Source organism: Heloderma suspectum, chromosome 2 (assembly GCF_057233095.1).
Source record: "Heloderma suspectum isolate Gila_16-S chromosome 2, 16-S_ref, whole genome shotgun sequence".
Taxonomy (NCBI): domain Eukaryota; kingdom Metazoa; phylum Chordata; class Lepidosauria; order Squamata; family Helodermatidae; genus Heloderma; species Heloderma suspectum.
In genome coordinates, this window is record NC_139459.1 from 296,462,555 (window position 1) to 296,482,023 (window position 19,469).

The 19,469-nt window shown below is 44.3% G+C and overlaps 1 protein-coding gene across 3 annotated transcripts in view; it reads right to left on the minus strand.

The window, feature by feature from the left end:
• Positions 1-11,457: 11,457 nt before the first annotated feature.
• FGD3 (FYVE, RhoGEF and PH domain containing 3) overlaps positions 11,458-19,469 on the minus strand; it is a 151,154-nt gene continuing 143,142 nt past the window's right edge. For all 3 annotated transcript variants that reach the window (XM_084839993.1, XM_084839995.1, XM_084839994.1), the window contains 2 exons: positions 17,659-17,799; positions 11,458-12,721 (listed from right to left, as the gene is read on the minus strand). In XM_084839993.1, the coding sequence (XP_084696119.1) occupies positions 12,497-12,721; positions 17,659-17,799 (366 nt within the window). In that variant the 3' untranslated portion in view covers positions 11,458-12,496. The remainder of the gene's footprint in view (positions 12,722-17,658; positions 17,800-19,469) is intronic.

The following is a 19,469-nucleotide window of genomic DNA, read 5'->3' on the forward strand; positions in this document are numbered from 1 at the left end:
CCCTGACAGATTACCCCTGAGGAAATGCAGCTTCAACAGAAAAAAAAAAGTTTATCCACCCTTGGGCTAATGTATAGTTTTCAGTTTGAGGAGTATCATCATCATCATCATCATCATCTTCATCATCATCATCATCATCATCATCTTCATCATCATCATCTTCATCATCATCTTCATCATCATCATCATCATCTTCATCATCATCATCATCATCATCTTCATCATCATCATCATCTTTTCTATACCGCCCATTAACCAGAGCTCTCAGGTTGGTTTACAAAGATGAAAAACATTAAAATTACAATATACAGAGATTTAAAACAATTTACATAAAATACACATGAACAGACAATATACTCAAAAGAAACATATATTGAAAACAACTTCAAACAGTCTCAAAAACAAACAACCATAATCATAAGACATTCCAGGATCGATTAAACACTTGTCATATATTGTCGATTGCCTGGGAGAAGAGAAAGGTCTTAACCTGGCATCGAAAAGATAACAATGTTGGCGCCAGGCAGGCCTTGGGGAGATCATTCCACAATTTGGGGGCCACCACTGAAAAGGCCCTCTCCCTTGTCACTATCTTCCGAGCTTCCCTTGGTGTAGGCAGCCGGAGGAGGGCCTTGGATTTTGAACGTAGTATACGGGTAGGTTCGTGTCACAAGAGGTGCTCCGTCAGGTAGGGGTGTACAAACCCCACTTACCTGGGTCCACTGGGGGGTCTCCGGGGGGGGGGGGAGAGGCAATCCGGTCCTCCACCCGGAATCCTCCCTGGCTGGCTCAGCTCCATGGTGAGTCCACGGAGCCACCGGCCAGGGCCGGCCATTGCCGGACTTCCGGCCACAGCCGGTCTTTGTCCGCAAATGGCATCCAGCTTAGCGGACACCATTTGCGTCCTGCACTTTACCGTGATGGGCTACATAAATCTTTACGTAGCCTATCACGGTACAGTGCAGGGGCACAAATGGCATCTGCTATGCCATTTGCGTCCCTGCACTGTACCATGATAGGCTACGTAAAGATTTACGTAGCCCATCACATTAAAGAGCAGGGACGCAAATGGTGTAGCGGGTGCCATTTGTGTCCGCAGTCCAGTGCTACAGCCATGGTGGCCGTATCGCTGGGTTTTCTGAGCTGGTGGCAGGGAGTATCCACCGGCAAGGACTTCGCGCTGGAAGACAAGGTAGGAGATCCGATCCTCCATGGACCTCGGGGGGGGGGGGATTCAATAGAATCCAGCCTCATTGGTGTCCATGGAGGATTTCTCCAACATCCCTACCGTCAGGTATTGTAGTCCCAAGCCATGTAAGGCCTTATAGGTTAAAACCAGCACCTTGAATCAGGCTTGGAAACATAACAGGCAGCCAGTGCAAGCGGGCCAGAGTTGTTCTTATATGTTCAGACCTTCTGGTCCCCATTAGTAATCTGGCCACTGCATTTTGCACGAGTAGACTTTGTGATCCCCTTCATGGATCACTGCCTTGTTGTGGCGAAGGGGCTTGCGTAACTCAGTGAAGCCATAAGCTATGCCGTGCAGGGCCACCCAAGAAGGACAGGTCATGGCAGAGAGTTCTGACAAAATGTGGTCCACTGGAGAAGGAAATGGCAACCCACTCCAGTATTCTTGCCAAGAAAACCCCATGGAACGTAACACAAGGCTAAAAGAGATGACACCGGAAGATGAGCCCCTCAGGTCGGAAGGTGTCCAATATACTACTGGGGAAGAGCAGAGGGTATTTCCAAGTAGCGCCAGAAAGAGTGAAGTGGCTGGGCCAAAGCCGAAAGGACACTCAGCTGTGGATGTGTCTGGTGGTGAAAAGGAAATCCGATGCTGTAAAGAACAATTTTGTTTAGGAACCTGGAATGTCAGATCAATGAATCAAGGTAAGCTAGAGGTGGTCTCACATGAGATGGCAAGATTGAACATCGACATCTTGGGAATCAGCGAACTAAAATGGACAGGCATGGGCGAATTTAATTCAGGTGACCATCATATCTACTACTGTGGGCAAGAATCCCTGAGAAGAAATGGAGTAGCACTCATAGTCAACAAAAGGGTGGGAAAAGCAGTACTGGGGTACAATCTTAAAAATGATAGAATGATCTCAGTACGAATCCAAGGCAAACCATTCAACATCACAGTAATTCAGGTCTATGCCCCAACCACTGAGGCTGAAGAAGCTGAGGTTGATCGGTTCTATGAAGACCTACAACACCTTCTAGAACTAACACCCAAAAAAGATGTCCTCTTTATCATAGGGGATTGGAATGCTAAAGTAGGAAGTCAAGAAATCACCGGGATAACAGGCAAGCATGGCCTTGGTGTACAAAATGAAGCAGGACAAAGGCTAATAGAGTTTTGCCAAGAGAACACGCTGATCATAGCAAACACTCTTTTCCAACAGCACAAGAGACGACTCTACACATGGACATCACCAGATGGTCAATATCGAAATCAGATTGATTATGTCCTTTGCAGCCAAAGATGGAGAAGCTCTATACAGTCAGTCAAAACAAGACCTGGAGCTGACTGTGGCTCAGATCATGAGCTGCTTCTTGCAAAATTTCGGATTAAATTGAAGAACGTCGGGAAAACCACTAAACCATTCAGGTATGACCTAAATCATATCCCTTATGAATACACAGTGGAGGTGAGGAATAGATTTCAGGGATTAGACCTGATAGACAGAGTGCCTGAGGAACTATGGATGGAGGTCCATCACATTGTTCAGGAGGCAGCAACGAAATCCATCCCAAAGAAAAAGAAATGCAAGAAAGCCAAGTGGCTGTCTGATGAGGCTTTACAAGTAGCTCACGAAAGAAGGGAAGCGAAAAGCAAGGGAGAAAGGGGAAGATATATCCAACTGAATGCAGAGTTCCAGAGAATAGCAAGGAGAGACAAGAAGGCCTTCTTAAATGAACAATGCAAAGAAATAGAGGAAAACAACAGAATGGGAAAGACTAGAGATCTCTTCAAGAAAATCGGAGATCTCAAGGGAACGTTTTGTGCAAAGACGGGCATGATAAAGGACAAAGAAGGCAGGGACCTAACAGAAGCAGATGAGATTAAGAAGAGGTGGAAAGAATACACAGAAGAACTATACAGGAAAGATCTGAATGTCCCTGATAGCCATGATAGTGTGGTCACGGAACTTGAGCCAGACATCCTTGAGAGTGAAGTCAAGTGGGCCTTAGGAAGCATTACTAACAACAAAGCCAGCGGAGATGACAGTATTCCAGCTGAGCTATTTAATATCCTAAAAAATGATGCTGTTAAAGTGCTGCATTCAATATGCCAACAAATTTGGAACACTCAACAATGGCTGCAAGACTGGAAAAGGTCAGTTTACATTCCAATTCCAAAGAAGGGCAACGCCAAAGAGTGTTCAAACTACCGCACAATTGCGCTCATTTCACATGCCAGCAAGGTGATGCTCAAAATCCTACAAGCTAGGCTTCAGCAGTATGCGAACCGAGAACTACCGGAAGTCCAAGCTGGGTTTCGATGAGGCAGAGGAACTAGAGATCAAATCGCCAACATTCGCTGCATCATGGAGAAAGCAAGAGAATTCCAGAAAAACGTCTATTTCTGCTTCATTGACTATGCTAAAGCCTTTGATTGTGTGGATCCCAACAAACTGTGGCAAATTCTGAAAGTGATGGGAGTACCCAACCACCTTACCTGTCTCCTGAGAAACCTGTACGAGGGTCAAGAAGCAACAGTAAGAACCAGACATGGAACAACTGATTGGTTCAAAATTGGGAAAGGAGTATGACAAGGCTGCATATTGTCACCCTGCTTATTTAACTTATATGCAGAGTACATCATGAGAAATGCTGGGTTGGATGAATCAGAGATCGGAATTAAGATTGCTGGGAGAATTATCAACAACCTCCGATATGCAGACGATACCACCCTAATGGCAGAAAGCGAAGAGGATCTGAAGAGCCTCTTGTTGAGGGTGAAAGAGGAGAGTGCAAAAGCTGGTTTGAAACTCAACATTAAAAAAACTAAGATCATGGCATCTGGCCCCATCACTTCCTGGCATATAGAAGGGGAAGAAATGGAAGCAGTGACAGATTTTACTTTCTTGGGCTCCAAGATCACCGCAGATGGTGACTGTAGCCATGAAATTAAAAGACGCTTGCTCCTTGGGAGGAAAGCTATGGCAAACCTAGACAGCATAGTAAGAAGCAGAGACATCACCTTGCCGACAAAGGTCCATCTAATCAAAGCTATGGTTTTCCCAGTAGTAATGTATGGCTGTGAGAGCTGGGCTATAAGGAAGGCTGAGCGCCGAAGAATTGATGCTTTCGAACTGTGGTGCTGGAGAAGACTCTTACGAGTCCCCTGGACTGCAAGGAGGTCAAATCAGTCCATACTAAAGGAAATCAACCCTGAGTGCTCATTGGAAGGACAGATAATGAAGCTGAAGCTGAAATATTTTGGCCACCTAATGTGAAGAGAAAACTCTCTGGAAAAGACCCTGATGCTGGGAAAGACTGAAGGCAAAAGGAGAAGGGGACGGCAGAGGATGAGATGGCTAGATGCAATGAATATGAACTTGAGCACACTCCGGGAGAGAGCGCAGGACAGGAAGGCCTGGCGTGCTATGGTCCATGGGGTGACGAAGAGTCAGACACGACTGAACGACTGAACAACAACAGACTTTGTGATGGACTAGGAGCCACTCAATTTAGAATGTATAATGAAGTTTCTAATACGAAACGTATTTACTCATTTCTATCTTATTTAGGCATTAGGTATAGAATAGATATTGCCCTTAGACAGTCACCTCAAAATATCCCTCATACTAGCTATGGCTTTCCCCCTCAGTCTTCATTCCCAGATGTAACCATAAGTACATGTAACAGCATTTGCTCACATTTTTCTCTTCCTCCCTTGTTTTTCCCATTTCCTCTTTTAGATTGTACATTCTAAAATAATGACAATAACAATGAAATTTCACTGTTTGTCTACCTGTAAGCTTTTTTCCCCCCAGCCTGAGTGCGTGCGGGTCACATCTATGCCTCCATCCCCATCAACAGATGCCTGATTTGCTATTTATATATTAGGGGTTTTTCCTGTTCATTCCTCGAAGGAGCTCAGAGCAATGTTTTAGCCTCAAAACCGCTTTATGTTAGGCAGATACTGCAACTTGCCCAAGGCTAACCAGTAAGCTTGGTAGCTGTGTAAGGATTTTATTCTGGGCTTCAGATGTCTAGCAACACTAGGTCCTTTTGCATGTGCATGTGTGGGAGGGGTCTGTTCATCTCTAGGTACCTTGCTATTCCACAAGGACAGCTCAAGATTCCTCCCTCCTTTCATTCGGTTCTTGACTCCTGCAAAATTAGCCACACAGCACTCTCTGCATTTGCTTAAGCTTTCTTTTTTTTAATTAACTATTTCAATAGCAATTTGCAATCCCAAGAGGACAAAGCATGTCTGTGAAAAGAGCAGCAGGAGTATTAAGGGACAAAAAAAAAAAATGCAGTAAGATGCATGTCTGGTTTCTCATCATGCGGTGTGCCTTTTATACAGCACAATTCATGTAAAAAGAAAAGGAAAAAGGTTTGGATCCAGAGTTCCCATGAGCAGAACTCCACTCACAGGACACTCCCAATGGAGCAAGAGCAGGGAGGCAATTTTCACTGACAACCACTGCCAGTTAGTAGACAATAATGAGGTAGATGGAGTGACTTTCCATGAAATGATGTGAACTCCACTGTTCAGTAATCCTGTTTATACTGCAATTCTGTGCACATTATTATTCTGTTGCTGGCATTAGTTTCTTGCCATATCATCCGTACAACCCCCCTCCCTTTTTTCACCTTAACGATCAAATTCAGTTACAGTTAGATTGGATCACTGCAGTGGAAGTGGCTTCATGGAAGGTTTCTCTCTAGTGGTTAAAAGGCGTAAGATTCCCATCTAATTTTCCTTCATGAATTTCTATGGCATGGGAGACCAATCTGATTAAGAGAGCAAACTTCAAATGCTTGTATTAAGTGAATTAAATGTTTAAAAGATCCTATGCAGGAACAGAAGAGGATGTGACTGGTTTACTGGTATGATTTAGTTCATTCTGTCTGAGAACTGCATAAAGTGATCTTAAGCCTTGGGGGGAATAAAGATTTTTTAGCTTTACCAGCCCAATACTCAACAGCAAATGAGAGATTAAGGCTGTAACCCTAAACCCACTGATCTGGGAGTAAGCCCCAGCAAAATAAATTGGATTTAGTTCTGAGTAGACATCTATAGGATGCACTGTAAGGGAGTCCCCTTCCCTCCCAACACCACTGCCACATTCCAGCTCTTGCGCTATGCAGGAAGGGAGAGTTCTTATCAATCGATTTAGCCAATGGGTCTAACGTACCATCATAGAGTGTGTGGGCTGTTCCTTTAAAAATTAATTAATTAAAATAGAATTTGAACAAAACTGCGTCTGTTTTCCCATAGTAACAGTGGTCATCACCACCTCTTTATTGGCCACTTACATTCCTCTGTAACTGGGATTAACAGAGCTCCACTCCTACCACCTCCTTTACTCCTATGGTCCATTCTCTTTAACCCAGGTATGGCCATCAGGTGCTCCATGGGAGGGATCTGCCATGCAGTACCACAGGGAAAGAGGGCGGGGATGAATCAAAGATGATGCCCAAGTTGTAGACACTTTGGGGTGGGATGAGGAGAAATAGGAGTGCCAAGTATGCTTACAGATGAGACTTTTATGGCACCATCCTCCTGCCTCATTTACAGAATTATGCAGGAAGGTCCAGATGTCATCATCTTCCACTGATGGCCCTTCTGGTTTTTCTACCACTTCTATCTTTTTGCTTACCATGGAAAATCCTTGAAGGAAAAAAAGATGGAATAGCAGCATGATGCCTTTGGATTCTTAGTGCTAGAACCCCTCCATCTGGAAGCACCCCAAGAGATGGGGGAAAACAGCAGTACAAACCAAACGTTCCATCTAAGAAAGGTTAAACCTAGGCTAGTTAGTTGCCCAGGAAGAAAACTGCATACAAAGAAAAGGAAGCATATCAGGGGAAAAGATGGAAGAAAAAAAAGGAGGTGGAGTCCATTAGTCTTACATGTTTTCACTGACCTAGTTTATGTAATGTAATTATGTAATGATACCCCCACTGGTTTAAAAACCTTTCAGTTGACTTGCGCGAACAGGCCTCTTCCTCTTTTACTGCACAATCCATGATCAGCTCCTTTGGAGGTTGTGCGGGTGACATGTGAATACAACCCGCTGGGTTCTTTAAGGGCTAAACTACTCAGCAGTTAACCCAACAACAAACTATGGGTTAACCTCTGGGTTGTTTAGCCCCTAAACAGTTCACATGTCACCCTGCACAATCTACAAAGGAGCCAATCACGGGTTGTGCTGTAAAGAGGAAGAGGACAGACATGCTGCAGGTAGTGCATCCACTCTCTCCCATTTGTGCACGAAAACCTATTGGTTTTTTAACCAATGGGCTGTCATTATGTGCAGATAGCCCCTTTATCATAAGTGGCACCTAGGGATGTTGGAGAAATCCACAATGGATTCAAATGAGTTCGGATAGCTCTGCATCTGACCTGTGGATTCAGGGTTATTTCCAAGTGACATGAATTCTGCTGATTTGAGAACTGGTTTTTCACTTTTAGGGAGGATTTGTGCTAATTCGGATTAGCAACTGTGTGCATTAGTGCAAATGCACACTTTTGCAAATCTGCATTAGTTAATGCACATTATTGCTAATGCACATTACCTAATGCAGATTAGCACATTTGCGCATTAACACTAATGTGAATTAGCACAAGTATAATGTAATTCTGGTTTTAAAAAAACTCAGTTCTGTACATGAGAGGATGACAGAGAAAAAGATGCCTGACAATCCACAAAACACAGGCAGGATGGATTTAACAAAATCCATACATCCCTACTGGTACCCATCATGGTTAGTTGCCAAGTTTTTTCAAATTGTTTCCTCTAAAATCCCTACAAATAGAAAATTTTAGAAATTTTTGCATTTTTAAATAAACATTAAAATCAGTAATTATTTTACATATTATGGATTTATTCAGAGCGTCTGTTCAAATGAATTAACTGTTTCTTTGCAACTCATCATAAAATGGCTCCCCAGTTCTTTCAGGTTTTATATGGTTTCAGTGGTGGAAAATATGGGCAAAAATTGGTTGCCAACTCAGAAGACTAAAAGGTAAAATGACTAATTTATAAAAGTAAAATATTGTGACACTTATGACCGCATCTATCAATTTCATTGATGTGCATGTTTGTACGATATACTTGCAGTCATGTCAAACATAATTACTCCCTTGTATATATAAAGTCAGGGCCAGAAATATTGGAACAAGGATAACTGTTTTGGCAGTTGACCTCTGTACACCACCACACTGAGGGAAACACACCCAGATGGGAGTGAAGTCAGGACTTTCAGCTGGAATTCAAGGGGTTTGACAAAAGTGGAGCACTAACCATTCAAGGAGTACAACCAGTGGCATACCCCCCCCCCATCGTTGGTGGCTCATAAGTAATGGAACAAACCAACATCATTCCAAAGTTAAGGATCACCTTTAATGCCTGGATGAAAATCCTTTGCAGTCAATGACCGCCTGAAGTCTGGAACACATGGACATGACCAAATGCAGAGTTTCCTCCCTCAAGATGCTTTGCCAGGCCTTTACGGCAGCTGCCCTCAGCTGCTGCTTGTTTGTGGGTCTTTCTGCCTTCAGTCTTGTCTTCAGGAAGTGAAAAGCATGCTCTATTGGGTTGAGATCAGGTGACTGACTTGGCCATTGAAGAACATCCCACTTCTTTGCCTTGAGAAACTCTTGGGTAGCTTTTGCTGTATGTTTTGGGTCATTATCCATCTGCAATATGGAGCGGCATCCTATCAGTTTGGCAGCATTCGGCTGAATCTGAGCAGAAAGTATAGCCCTATACACTTCAGAATTCATCCTGCTGCTTTTATCAGCAGTCAGGTCATCAATAAACACCAGTGACCCGGCTCCATTGGCAGCCATACATGCCCATGCTGTAACACTGCCTCCACCTGTCACGGTGGAAAGTGAGCCAATAGAGCCCCAGAGCAGTTCTGATTCTGAGGAGGAACAGCAATCCATGGGAGAGGAGCTTGCTCATCTCTCACAAGCACAGCAGCTGGCAGAGATTCCTCCTGCCAGCATTCCTGGGATAGATAGTGACCCTGGCAGTGAGAGAGCGCTGGAGGGGGGCTTGCTGGACACTCGACGCAGACGCAGGGAGCGACGACAGATGGAGGGTGCGGAAAGGAGGCGTAGCGCTCGTTTGGCACGTAAACAACGGTCACGTCCCGAGGACCCAAGGGAAAGAGGGAGGATCTCTCCCTAGCCCATAAGTTCAGGGTCTTCCCGTGATTCACCTTCAAATGGGGACCAACTGCCTTACCTGGAGCTTAGGCTACTCAGCTATCTTTCCCCAGTGCTGTTCTTTGCTTTGGCGCTAGCTACTAGTATTCTGAAAGAGTCATAAAGGAATAAAGTCTCGGAAAGAATTCCTCATCGTCTGTGTCCTGAGTTGGCTACTGGTGGGGACTGCAAGAGGCAGCTAGGGTGCTCCTGACACCACCATGTTTGACAGATGATGTGCTATGCTTCGGATCATGAGCTGTTCCTTTCCTTCTCCATACTTTTCTCTTCCCATCATTCTGGTACAAATTAATCTTGGTTTCATCAGTCCAAAGAATTTTATTCCAGAACTGGGCAGGCTTTTTTAGGTGTTTGCTGGCAAAGGCGAATGTGGCCTGTCTGTTCTTGAGCATTACCAGTGGTTTGCACCTTGTTGTGAAACCTCTGTATTTACATTCATAAAGCCATCTCTTGACTGTAGATGTTGACAATGACATGCCTACCTCCTCAAGAGTGTTCTTGACCTGGCTAGATGTTGTGAAAGGGTTCCTCTTCACCACGAGCAGAATTCTGCGGTCATCCACTTTAGTTGTCTTCCGTGGTCTTCCAGGCCTTTGGCTGTTGCTGAGCTTGTCAGTTAATTCCTTCATTTTCTGGATGTTCCAACTGTTGTGTTGGCCACTCCCAATGTTTTTGCTACCTCTCTGATGGGTTTGTTTTGTTTTGTTTGCTCAGCCTGATGGCCTCCTTCACTCGCATGGATACCTCTTTGGACCTCATGTTGGGGTTCCAGTGAACAGCTACCAAATGCAACTGTAACACTCAGAACCACCTCCAGGCCTTTTATCTGCTTGCATGGTCATGGAGTACCCAGGAAACAGGCCACACCTGGCCATGCAGCTGCTTGTCAGCCATTCGTTCCATTACTTATGAGCCGCCAACAATGTGTGTGTGTGTATGCCACTGGCCGTACTTCCTGAATGGTTAGTGCACCACTTTTGTCAAACCCCTTGAATTGCAGCTGAAAGCCCTGACTTCGCTCCCATCTGGGTATGTTTCCTTTCAACTTCAGTGTGGTGGTGTACAGAGGCCAACTGCCAAAACAGTTATCCTTGTTCCAATATTTCTGGCCCTGACTGTATATATATTAAACAATTAAAATGTATGTAATTATGGCCATCAGGAGGCAGGATAAGTTGTGTTCTCTGCTGGGCTTAGTCACCAGTGAAGAACTACCTGCAAGGTTTCCTTATGGAGAATAAAGCTATCAATGGCTACCAGTCATGATGTGTGTATATTACTCCAGTATCAGGGGCAGCATGCTTCACAGTACCAGTTACTGTGGAACATGAGTGGGAGGTACTATTACACCCATGTCCTGCTTGTGGGCTTCTCAATGGCATCTGGTTGGCCACTGTGAGAACACAATGCTGGACAAAACAGGCCTCTGGTCTGATCCAGCATGGGTCGTCTTATCTTCTTCTTCTTTCTCCTCAGAAGAGTATATTATACCATTAACAGTGAGGCCAACAGCTTTGCAGCATGGAAAGGGCTCACAGCCTAATCACCATGACTGTGCAATGTATACCATCAGTCCCAACAGCAACCTGTACCTACTTGACAAAGCGCCTCAGCTCCACTGTCCTATAACTTTGCAGTCTCCCACAATCCCACTTTTTCTTCTATCTCACTGGTTAGTAGAAAGAAGTGTGGTCCTCTGCACTTCCTCTTTCAAGTAGGAGTGTCTGATGTCCAGCAGTCAATCAGATTCCAGACAAACTCTCAATTTTTCCTATCCACTCCATGTTGCAAAAGGAGGCTACATGCCACATTCTATAGTCCTTGCCCTTACTATTAAGAGACAGGAGTGATGAACACTGCACTGAGAATATATGACAAGGCTTCTGAGGAATGGGCTGGACTGGGCCAGGTAAAGCCATGATGAAGGAAGAACAAGACCGTTCATGGACTAGAAAGGCAATGCGACCCAGTGACTGAATCCAAGGAACTGGTTTTACATCTGTGATATTCACCTAAGTAGCTGGCTCATGAATCAATGGCATGGATTTTTATTTGCATACATAAATATTTTTTGCAAACAAAAGTACACAGGAAACAAATTACAAATTCAGTTTATACAATGTCTTAATCTGATGACTAAGTCTCAGATCAGTTGTGTAAAAAATGCTTAATATGTGGTATTTACAAATTATATAAATAAATCCTTGATTACTCAAAAAAGTTAATCATTCTAAACAATTATTTTTACCTTACTGGGTATACTAAAAATGTTCCATTTATTGGTAGCATCCCAGTTTGCAGTATAAAACATTTGCTTGCATACATTAAAAAGGAGGACATATAAAGAAATAAGAAAAGTGTGGGTAAACGTAAAAAAACCAATTTTTTTTATATATCTATATATAGAAATACTTGATAATTGAGATTTCAAGATGTCTACTGCAATGGCTTTCAGCAGACTTTAGAAATATATTCTACAGTATTTGTCTTGTGAAAAAAGCATTTCATGAAAGAGAAGTATTACCCCCCCAAAACCCCAAATCTACTACATTGCTTGTACAGCACAGGGGAGACGAGTTTTAAAAAGAAATCCCCAAAAGGAAGACAGAGAACAGCATGTCAGTGGCCAGCCACAAGCCTTATACAACAATTAACTTAAAGGCAGCACTTTTTTAACTCACAGACTATACACATCCTTCACTCAAACAGCAATTGAAAGAACAAAAATATAGGGGGAGCTGCTAAGAAATACTAGCAGGGAACTGATGGTTTTCCAATTACCTTTGATAAAATTAATGCTTTCTCTTTTTTCCCTTTGTCATTAACATCAACATAAACACCATTAACAACTACACCTACTTATCCCATCTAACAACATATATGCTGGATAATCAGTACTGTATGTGATGAAATGTACGATAAAAAAGGGAGAGGGGGAAAAACTACTGAAATTCCTATACAGACATACAGAAATATAAAGCAATGTAGATTTTCAAAGTGCCATGAATACTGAGTTCAGGTGACGTTTTTCTCTCCCCAATATAGTTTGGATCACATAAAAAGACATTAGGGATTACTGGCTTCTTCACTTGAATCATAAGTCTCCCCTTTAGCTGCTTTGGTGAGAATATCCATCCATTTTATTTGCAAGTCTTCATCCTCTGCACTGAAATAGATAGTCTGATGGGATTGGCAGAGTTTGAAAACGTATTTTGATTCGAATCTCTCACCAGAATGTGGGAAGTCAACTTCATATCCTGGTAGGGGTATACTGCGTGGAATCCGTCCATCCTAACACACATGTGACAAAAATAGGCGTGAAAAGAAGATGAAAAGGTTGGAAATGAGCACATATATAACAGCATATAACAGATAAACAGGGTGAACGTTTCAGCATAGAAGTCATTAGTTCACCTGATTTTCAGGAATTTCCTAGGAATGAGTTATACTTGAAGACAGCATGGATTTTTAAAAAATAATTTATAAGACTGAGCATACATATTTTTAAAAAAATTGATAACAAGGTAGTTTATTTTCATAACAATTGAATTCTTCTGGTGTGGGCTAGAATGTCTGTGTATCAAAGTAGTCCTGGAACACCAAGGACAGGCCCGGTTCACATGATCACCATGGCTTAAACAACCCACAGTGGCTTTTTAAAGCTGTGGCACATGCTGGTGTGTGCTGGGCGCAATCTGCCTAATTACACACCCAGGTGTGGCCTGTCATGTTGTCAGAGCCCAGGCAACATGGTTTGAGGGGGATACAATCCTCAAATAACCCATGGCCTGTTGGTGGGCTATTTGAGGGTTGTTTCCCCCTTAAACAAGCCCTGCTGCCCAGGTTCAGATGACATGACAAGCTGCGCCTGGGTGGATGGTTATGCAAATAGTGCCTGGCATGCACCTCGGCTTTAGACCGTAGTGACTGTGCGAACTGGGCCAGACACTGGGGGAGATCCTGTCCTGGACTGTCTTAAGAAGCAGCTCTGAGGAATCTTCTGCTGGAGAAACCTCCAAGGACAATGGACACAGGCAGCTGACCCTTAGGGAAAATGGGATATTGTCCCACGAAGCTTAGGCTGCCCAGCCAGGCCCCTCCTGCCTGCCTCCCTACTTTCAACCAGTTCCAGGGATGACATTGTCTGTCAGCCCTTGTCTTGGTCAGCCTCTCAGTCTTGTCACTGTGGAATTCAGAAGGCAAGCCCCTCCTTACAAAGCCTCACAGGCACACAGCATTTCTCCCTCTTAAAGGTACAAAAGGGTCTTTATGGGCAGAGCAATGGGGTGGTGGGAGGCAGAAAGATGGGCAGGCCTGATCAGTGGGTTCTTATGGAATCTACTGTCCAATCATGGACTCAGAAGGGTATCAGGCACCTCTGGCACCTGCAAATGAGCTAGCATGCTGGTGCTTGGGCAGGCGGGCTGGCTTGGCAAGGTTTGGCTCAGGCTAACTGCTGGGCTGCTGCTGCTTTCCTTTCCTTTTTGATGGCAGCTTGGAAGAGTCCCTCTGCTGAAGCTGCATCCTGGTGAAAAGAGGAGAACCAGCATAAACTTCATTTTATTTTATCGTGGGGTTCAGGGCTGCAGGCAGAGGGAAAGCTGCCTTGAGGACCAGCTCCCAATTTACATTTTTGGAAGATAGAGGGGGGAAACTTTGAACACTTGAAGGGAGGTTTTCGTTGTTGTTATTTTTAGTGGGAGAGATTGTATTTTATACTGCGTACAATACACTTGCAAGAGAGTCAGGAAATGCTGTTTAATTTCTAAAAAGAGAAGGGCATGGACTGTAGGGGTAAGGTAGCCGTGTGTGTGTGTGTGTGTGTGAGAGAGAGAGAGAGAGAGAGACAGAGAGAGAGACAGAGAGAGAGACAGAGAGACAGAGAAGGGATAAGGCTGCATTTGTTCAGTGGAAACTAGTCAGGGAACCTAGAAAGAGAAGAACAGTAGGTTTCCAAAAATGCAGCTCCCTTGTCTAGAATCTCTGTTCTGAAGGGGGCCTCAGCCAGCAGCAGTTGCTTTCACCTTTCTTCTAGGATATGGAAACTTGGGAAACTAAAAATATGAGCTCTGAGGCTCAGATGGCCTTCATTCAATACTGATAACATCTCTTACTGATTCTATATACATACTCTGCCAGCATTCTTCAAAGAGGTGTATTCCAAGAAAGCAACATTTCTTTAAATCAGGAGTGGGCAACTTGTGGCCCTCCAGATGTTTTAGCCTACAACCCTAGCCAGCATAGCTAATGGTGGGGGATCATGGGAGTTGTAGGCCAAAGCATCTAAAGGGCCACAAGTTGCCCACCCCTGCTTTCAACGTATTGCAACATCGGCCACCGTGACATTTCTGCATTAGCTACAGTGCCCTACAGTTCCCTCACAACTCCATACAGCAGCCTTCCCCAGGGTTTTTACTTCAATTCCCATCAGCCTCTGCCACATGGCCAACGGTCAAGAATCCTGGAAGTTGTCATCCAAAACATCTGGAAGGCACCAGGTTGGGGAAGACTCCCACATGGGATTGCATGAATGAGAACCAGAAAGGAACTACCACCCGTTTGGCAACAGAGAGGAGGCGTCCACAGAAATGTACCGAGTTCTGGGTTGTTGTTTTTACTAGGCTTCTTCTGCTATTCTTTTCCTGCAATAATATTGGCAACCTATCATTATTCGTCCTCCTCCCTGCCATTCTCACATGGCTCCTGAGACTGTGGTGGGTGTGCATATGTCCGCATTATACACATGGTGACTTCCACTGCAATTAGGAAGGGAAAGCAATTTTTCTGCATATTCTGTCAGCCATCATATTGCTCCTCTTTATCATTCCAGTGTAGACACCAGGAAAAAACCTAAAGGTCGCTTCTATTGGTGTATTAATCTTGTATGTTTCTGCTTGAATGTGGTTTAGCTCTAAGTATGCCAGAGCTGAGGAAATCTACTTGTTTTATGCATTATCAAACGACATTCTCAGCAGTTCTCCAACAGCACAGATCTAATACTGTCAGAGAGCTGAACTTCATAAATCAGAAGAAGATTTAAAGTCATGCTGCCTTACTGTCACAGGCTTGTGATTTTTTTTTTTTAATTTGGAAGGATGTTTTCAAGTTCCATAAACCCTCTGAAGTATTCATTTTGGGGGGAAAAAACACCTCTCTAAAAATTGAACAATTTTGAACAAATTGAACAAAACTGAACAAAAGCAAATAAGCAATTATCATAGCTTTATTCCTTTTCTGAAGACAGTAAGAAGTTCTTTTTGAAGAAAAGAATGTTTTCTGGGAATATTCGCTAAGTTCAGAACAGAGCAAGGTCATTCTGTTGTTGAAAGCAAGCCAAATACATCCAGACCAGTGTTCCCCAGTTCTCCGATATTGGGCACACACTTTCCCCCTGAATTAAAATTGGAGGCAAACTGCATTCCTGAAAATGTGTAAGAGTTACCTGCGCTTAGAGGAGCCCACCCTGCCTCCTGGGTTTCTGCAGGAGTCACTGATCTGGGCATGACACCTGACTGGGAGAAAGGAAGGTCTCCAACCTTTTGGGCCCATGGGCACATTTGGCATTTTGAAGAAGTGCACTGAGCACTGCCACAAATTGACTGCTGTAGTGGGGATGGGTTTGGGGGACAATCACCAAAATGTTAGGAGCGTTTGTGTGTCTGTGTGCATGTATGTGCACCCTGCGTATGTGCTACTGACTCTGGCTCTTTTCATGGTTCTTTCTTTCTTTCTTTCTTTCTTTCTTTCTTTCCTTCCTTCCTTCCTTCCTTCTGGCTGGTCATCCTTCCTTCCTTCCTTCCTTTCTGTCTCTGGCTCCTCTTTCTTTCTCTCTTGTTCCTTTTTCTTTGACCCCTGCCCCGGCTATTTTCTTTCTCTCTCTGGTCCCTCTTTCTCCCTCCACCTCGTCTCTGGCCTTTCTTTCTTTCTTTCTTTCTTTCTTTCTTTCTTTCTTTCTCTTCCTTCCTTCCTTTCCTTCCTTCCTTCCTCTCTCTCTCTCTCCTTCCTTCCTTCCTTCCTTCCTTCCTTCCTTCCTCTCTCTCTCCCTCCTCATCCCCATGCAACTGAATAGGGCAATTTCTCCATTCATTTGCATGGGATCAGAAAAAGCACCCTGCTGAAAATCGGCTGGAGGGGCAGTGAAGGCCACCACTGCCAAGGACCCTGTTGCCCCAAGGGTTGTCCAGCCATTTCTGGCATAGAGGACTTTCCCCTCTCCCTATTTAAGTTAATGGACAGATCAATCCATTACTTGAATAGGGAAGAAGGAAAAATCAGCTGGAGGGGGGAGTTGGACAGGTGGCAAGGCTCACCTTCCACCAAAGACCCTGTTGCCCCAAGGGTTGTCCAGCCATTTCTGGCATAGAGGACTTTCCCCTCTCCCTATTTAAGTTAATGGACAGATCAATCCATTACTTGAATAGGGAAGAAGGAAAAATCAGCTGGAGGGGGGAGTTGGACAGGTGGCAAGGCTCACCTTCCACCAAAGACCCTGTTGCCCCAAGGGTCCCTGGTGGTGGAATTTGGCTTTTCCCCCAACCATTTTTCAGCAGTGGGACTTTTTCACTCCCCAAACAAGCCTATAAGGAATCGCTCCATAGGCTTGTATAGGGAGCGAAAAGCCCCCCTGTTCAAAATTGTCTGGAGGGGGGCAAAGCTCACCCCCTGCCGAGGACGCTGTTCCACATGGGTCCTTGGTGGGTGGTGCACTTCCTCCCTAGCCCCCGGCCATTTCTCAGCAAGGAGGGCTTCCCCCCACCCTACAAGTGAATGGATGAATTGCACCATTCACTTGCACAGGGGTAAAATACCTTGGCAGGCACCTCAGCCTGGCCCCCCCAGGGTGCCAGGGTGCCCAGAAGTGCTGTGTTGTAGGCCACTAATGTAAGGCACAATGGGCAGCCCCCTTTCAGGGCTTTTTTCACCCTAAAAGCACCAATCACACTCAGTACAGAAACAGGGCAGGATTACCAGAAGCAGCTGACTGAAAGGGGGAAAGGCTAGGCCACTGGATCACGCAGAGCTGCAGCAGGCAGCCTCCCCACTGGGTAGGTATGAGCACACAAGAACCGTCAAATTAATCAATTAGTTTCCCATGGCAGGCAAGCCGTTCTCTCACAGCAAAGCAGCGCACCCTGGCACACAGTTTGGGAACTACTGTTCCAGCCCGTTTCTCAGAATGACATGCATAATATTTTTTTAACTGCTGTGTAACATGCTGAGATTTTTACCTGATTTCCTCCTTGCAGATATAAGACGAGGGGTTCAGTCTTAGGAATGGTGACCCACACTTTACACCAAGTCTTTCCTTTTTCTTGGAACAGGAGGTGGCTGCTGAAAAGACTGTTTTCCACTCCCCAAACACTTTGCTTCTATTAAAAAAAAAACAAATAAGCTAAGCAGTGTCTATTCCTGCTCTCATGCTGAAGGCATTTACCATTTATTATACACCTTAGCAGTTGATGTTTAAATATTTGTTCACGCATAGCAAATGTGCACAGGAGTGTGATTACCAAGGAATCAGTCTTTAAATGCACAGGGCCTTAATAATCATTACATACAATCAGGATTAAAGAAACTAGATGGAGGTGCTGAACTACTGTTCTTGGAGAATGATAAGCTAAAAATTCCACCTCCACAGCAGAAGTTGAGAATAGCAATTAAGATGACACAGCTACTGTTAGGCATAAAGTAGGTTGGGACGAGATTGAAAGTTACTGAGGAAGCTGCTTCAGCACAAGGGAATGGAGTCAGAAAATGAGATGAGCACTCCGGCCCTTTCGTAGTCATATTTGTTTGGAAGCTATGCTCATATTGCTCAATAGGACCCCATCAGGTGTGCGCAGGATTGCAGCTGGACAGAGCAAAACCATACTACAGAAAGGTCAGCTCTGTACTATCATGGCACATTTCCATCAATCTCATCTGTAATATATTGCTTTCGTTAATTTGTGAGCAAACACAAACATGAGAGAAAGGTAGTGCTCTTCTAGAATGGGCCAATTCCCTGCTTTCTAACTCAACCTAGCACTGGTACGAATATCCTAACAAAATGCAATGGTATTTGTTCCTGTGGGGCTTGCACAGGAACAGTTCATGTCAGACTGCGTAGTAGTAGTAATAGTAAGTATTAATATCCCGCCTTTACTCCTCTTGCAAGGAATCCCAGGTGGCTTACATGGTCCTGCTCCTCTCTATTTTATCTTCACAACAACCCTGTGAGGTAGGTTAGGCTGGGAGTCAGTCACTGGCATAAAGTCACCAGTGAGCTTCATGACTGAGTAGGTCCTAGAATCTAGATTTCCTGAATCCTGATCCAGCACCCTAACCACTACACCACACTGACTCTCATCTGATAAGGGTACACATGTATGTGGAGCTGCTGATACTCCCAGCTTGTGCCTGAACATGTAGCTGGAAGCGTGAGGAACAGTGCAATCTGCATGCCACCTGCCTCCCCCGCAAGATGCATTGCGGGATTTTTCATGCTCACATCTGCTGTGTGAGCAGGTTTGAGATAAGGCTGGGCTGAATGAGCAGACCTGAGAAGGAAAAACACCTCTCTGAAGAAATAACGATAACAATAAGAGAGGCACAAGGTTTTGCGAACTGAGGTGACAGAGCCTTCAATGTCTTTCCACTGACTTTACTGGAGTAAGGACTTCACTTCTTAGTTTTCAGGAAGTGGAAATCCTCCTCTGCAATATTTCATTTATTCATTCATTCATTCATTCATTCATTCCATTTCATTTCTGTACCGCCCAATAGCTGAAGCTCTCTGAGAAGAATACGCAGCTGAGAAGAGAGAAGAATCAGATAAATAATTTCCCACAAGAACCAAGAGCCTCAAAAATGAGGAAGAGCATTTATGAATGGAAACACTGTACCTATTATGATACATTTTGCATAACAAATCTCCAGAGAAGTCTTGCATCTGCTCATAGATCAAGAAAAAGTGACAAACGCCTGAAGAGACATTGAGCTCATGAAACATTAATCTACGGAAAACACTTGAACCCCTAATCCGAGAGGCATCTGCTTG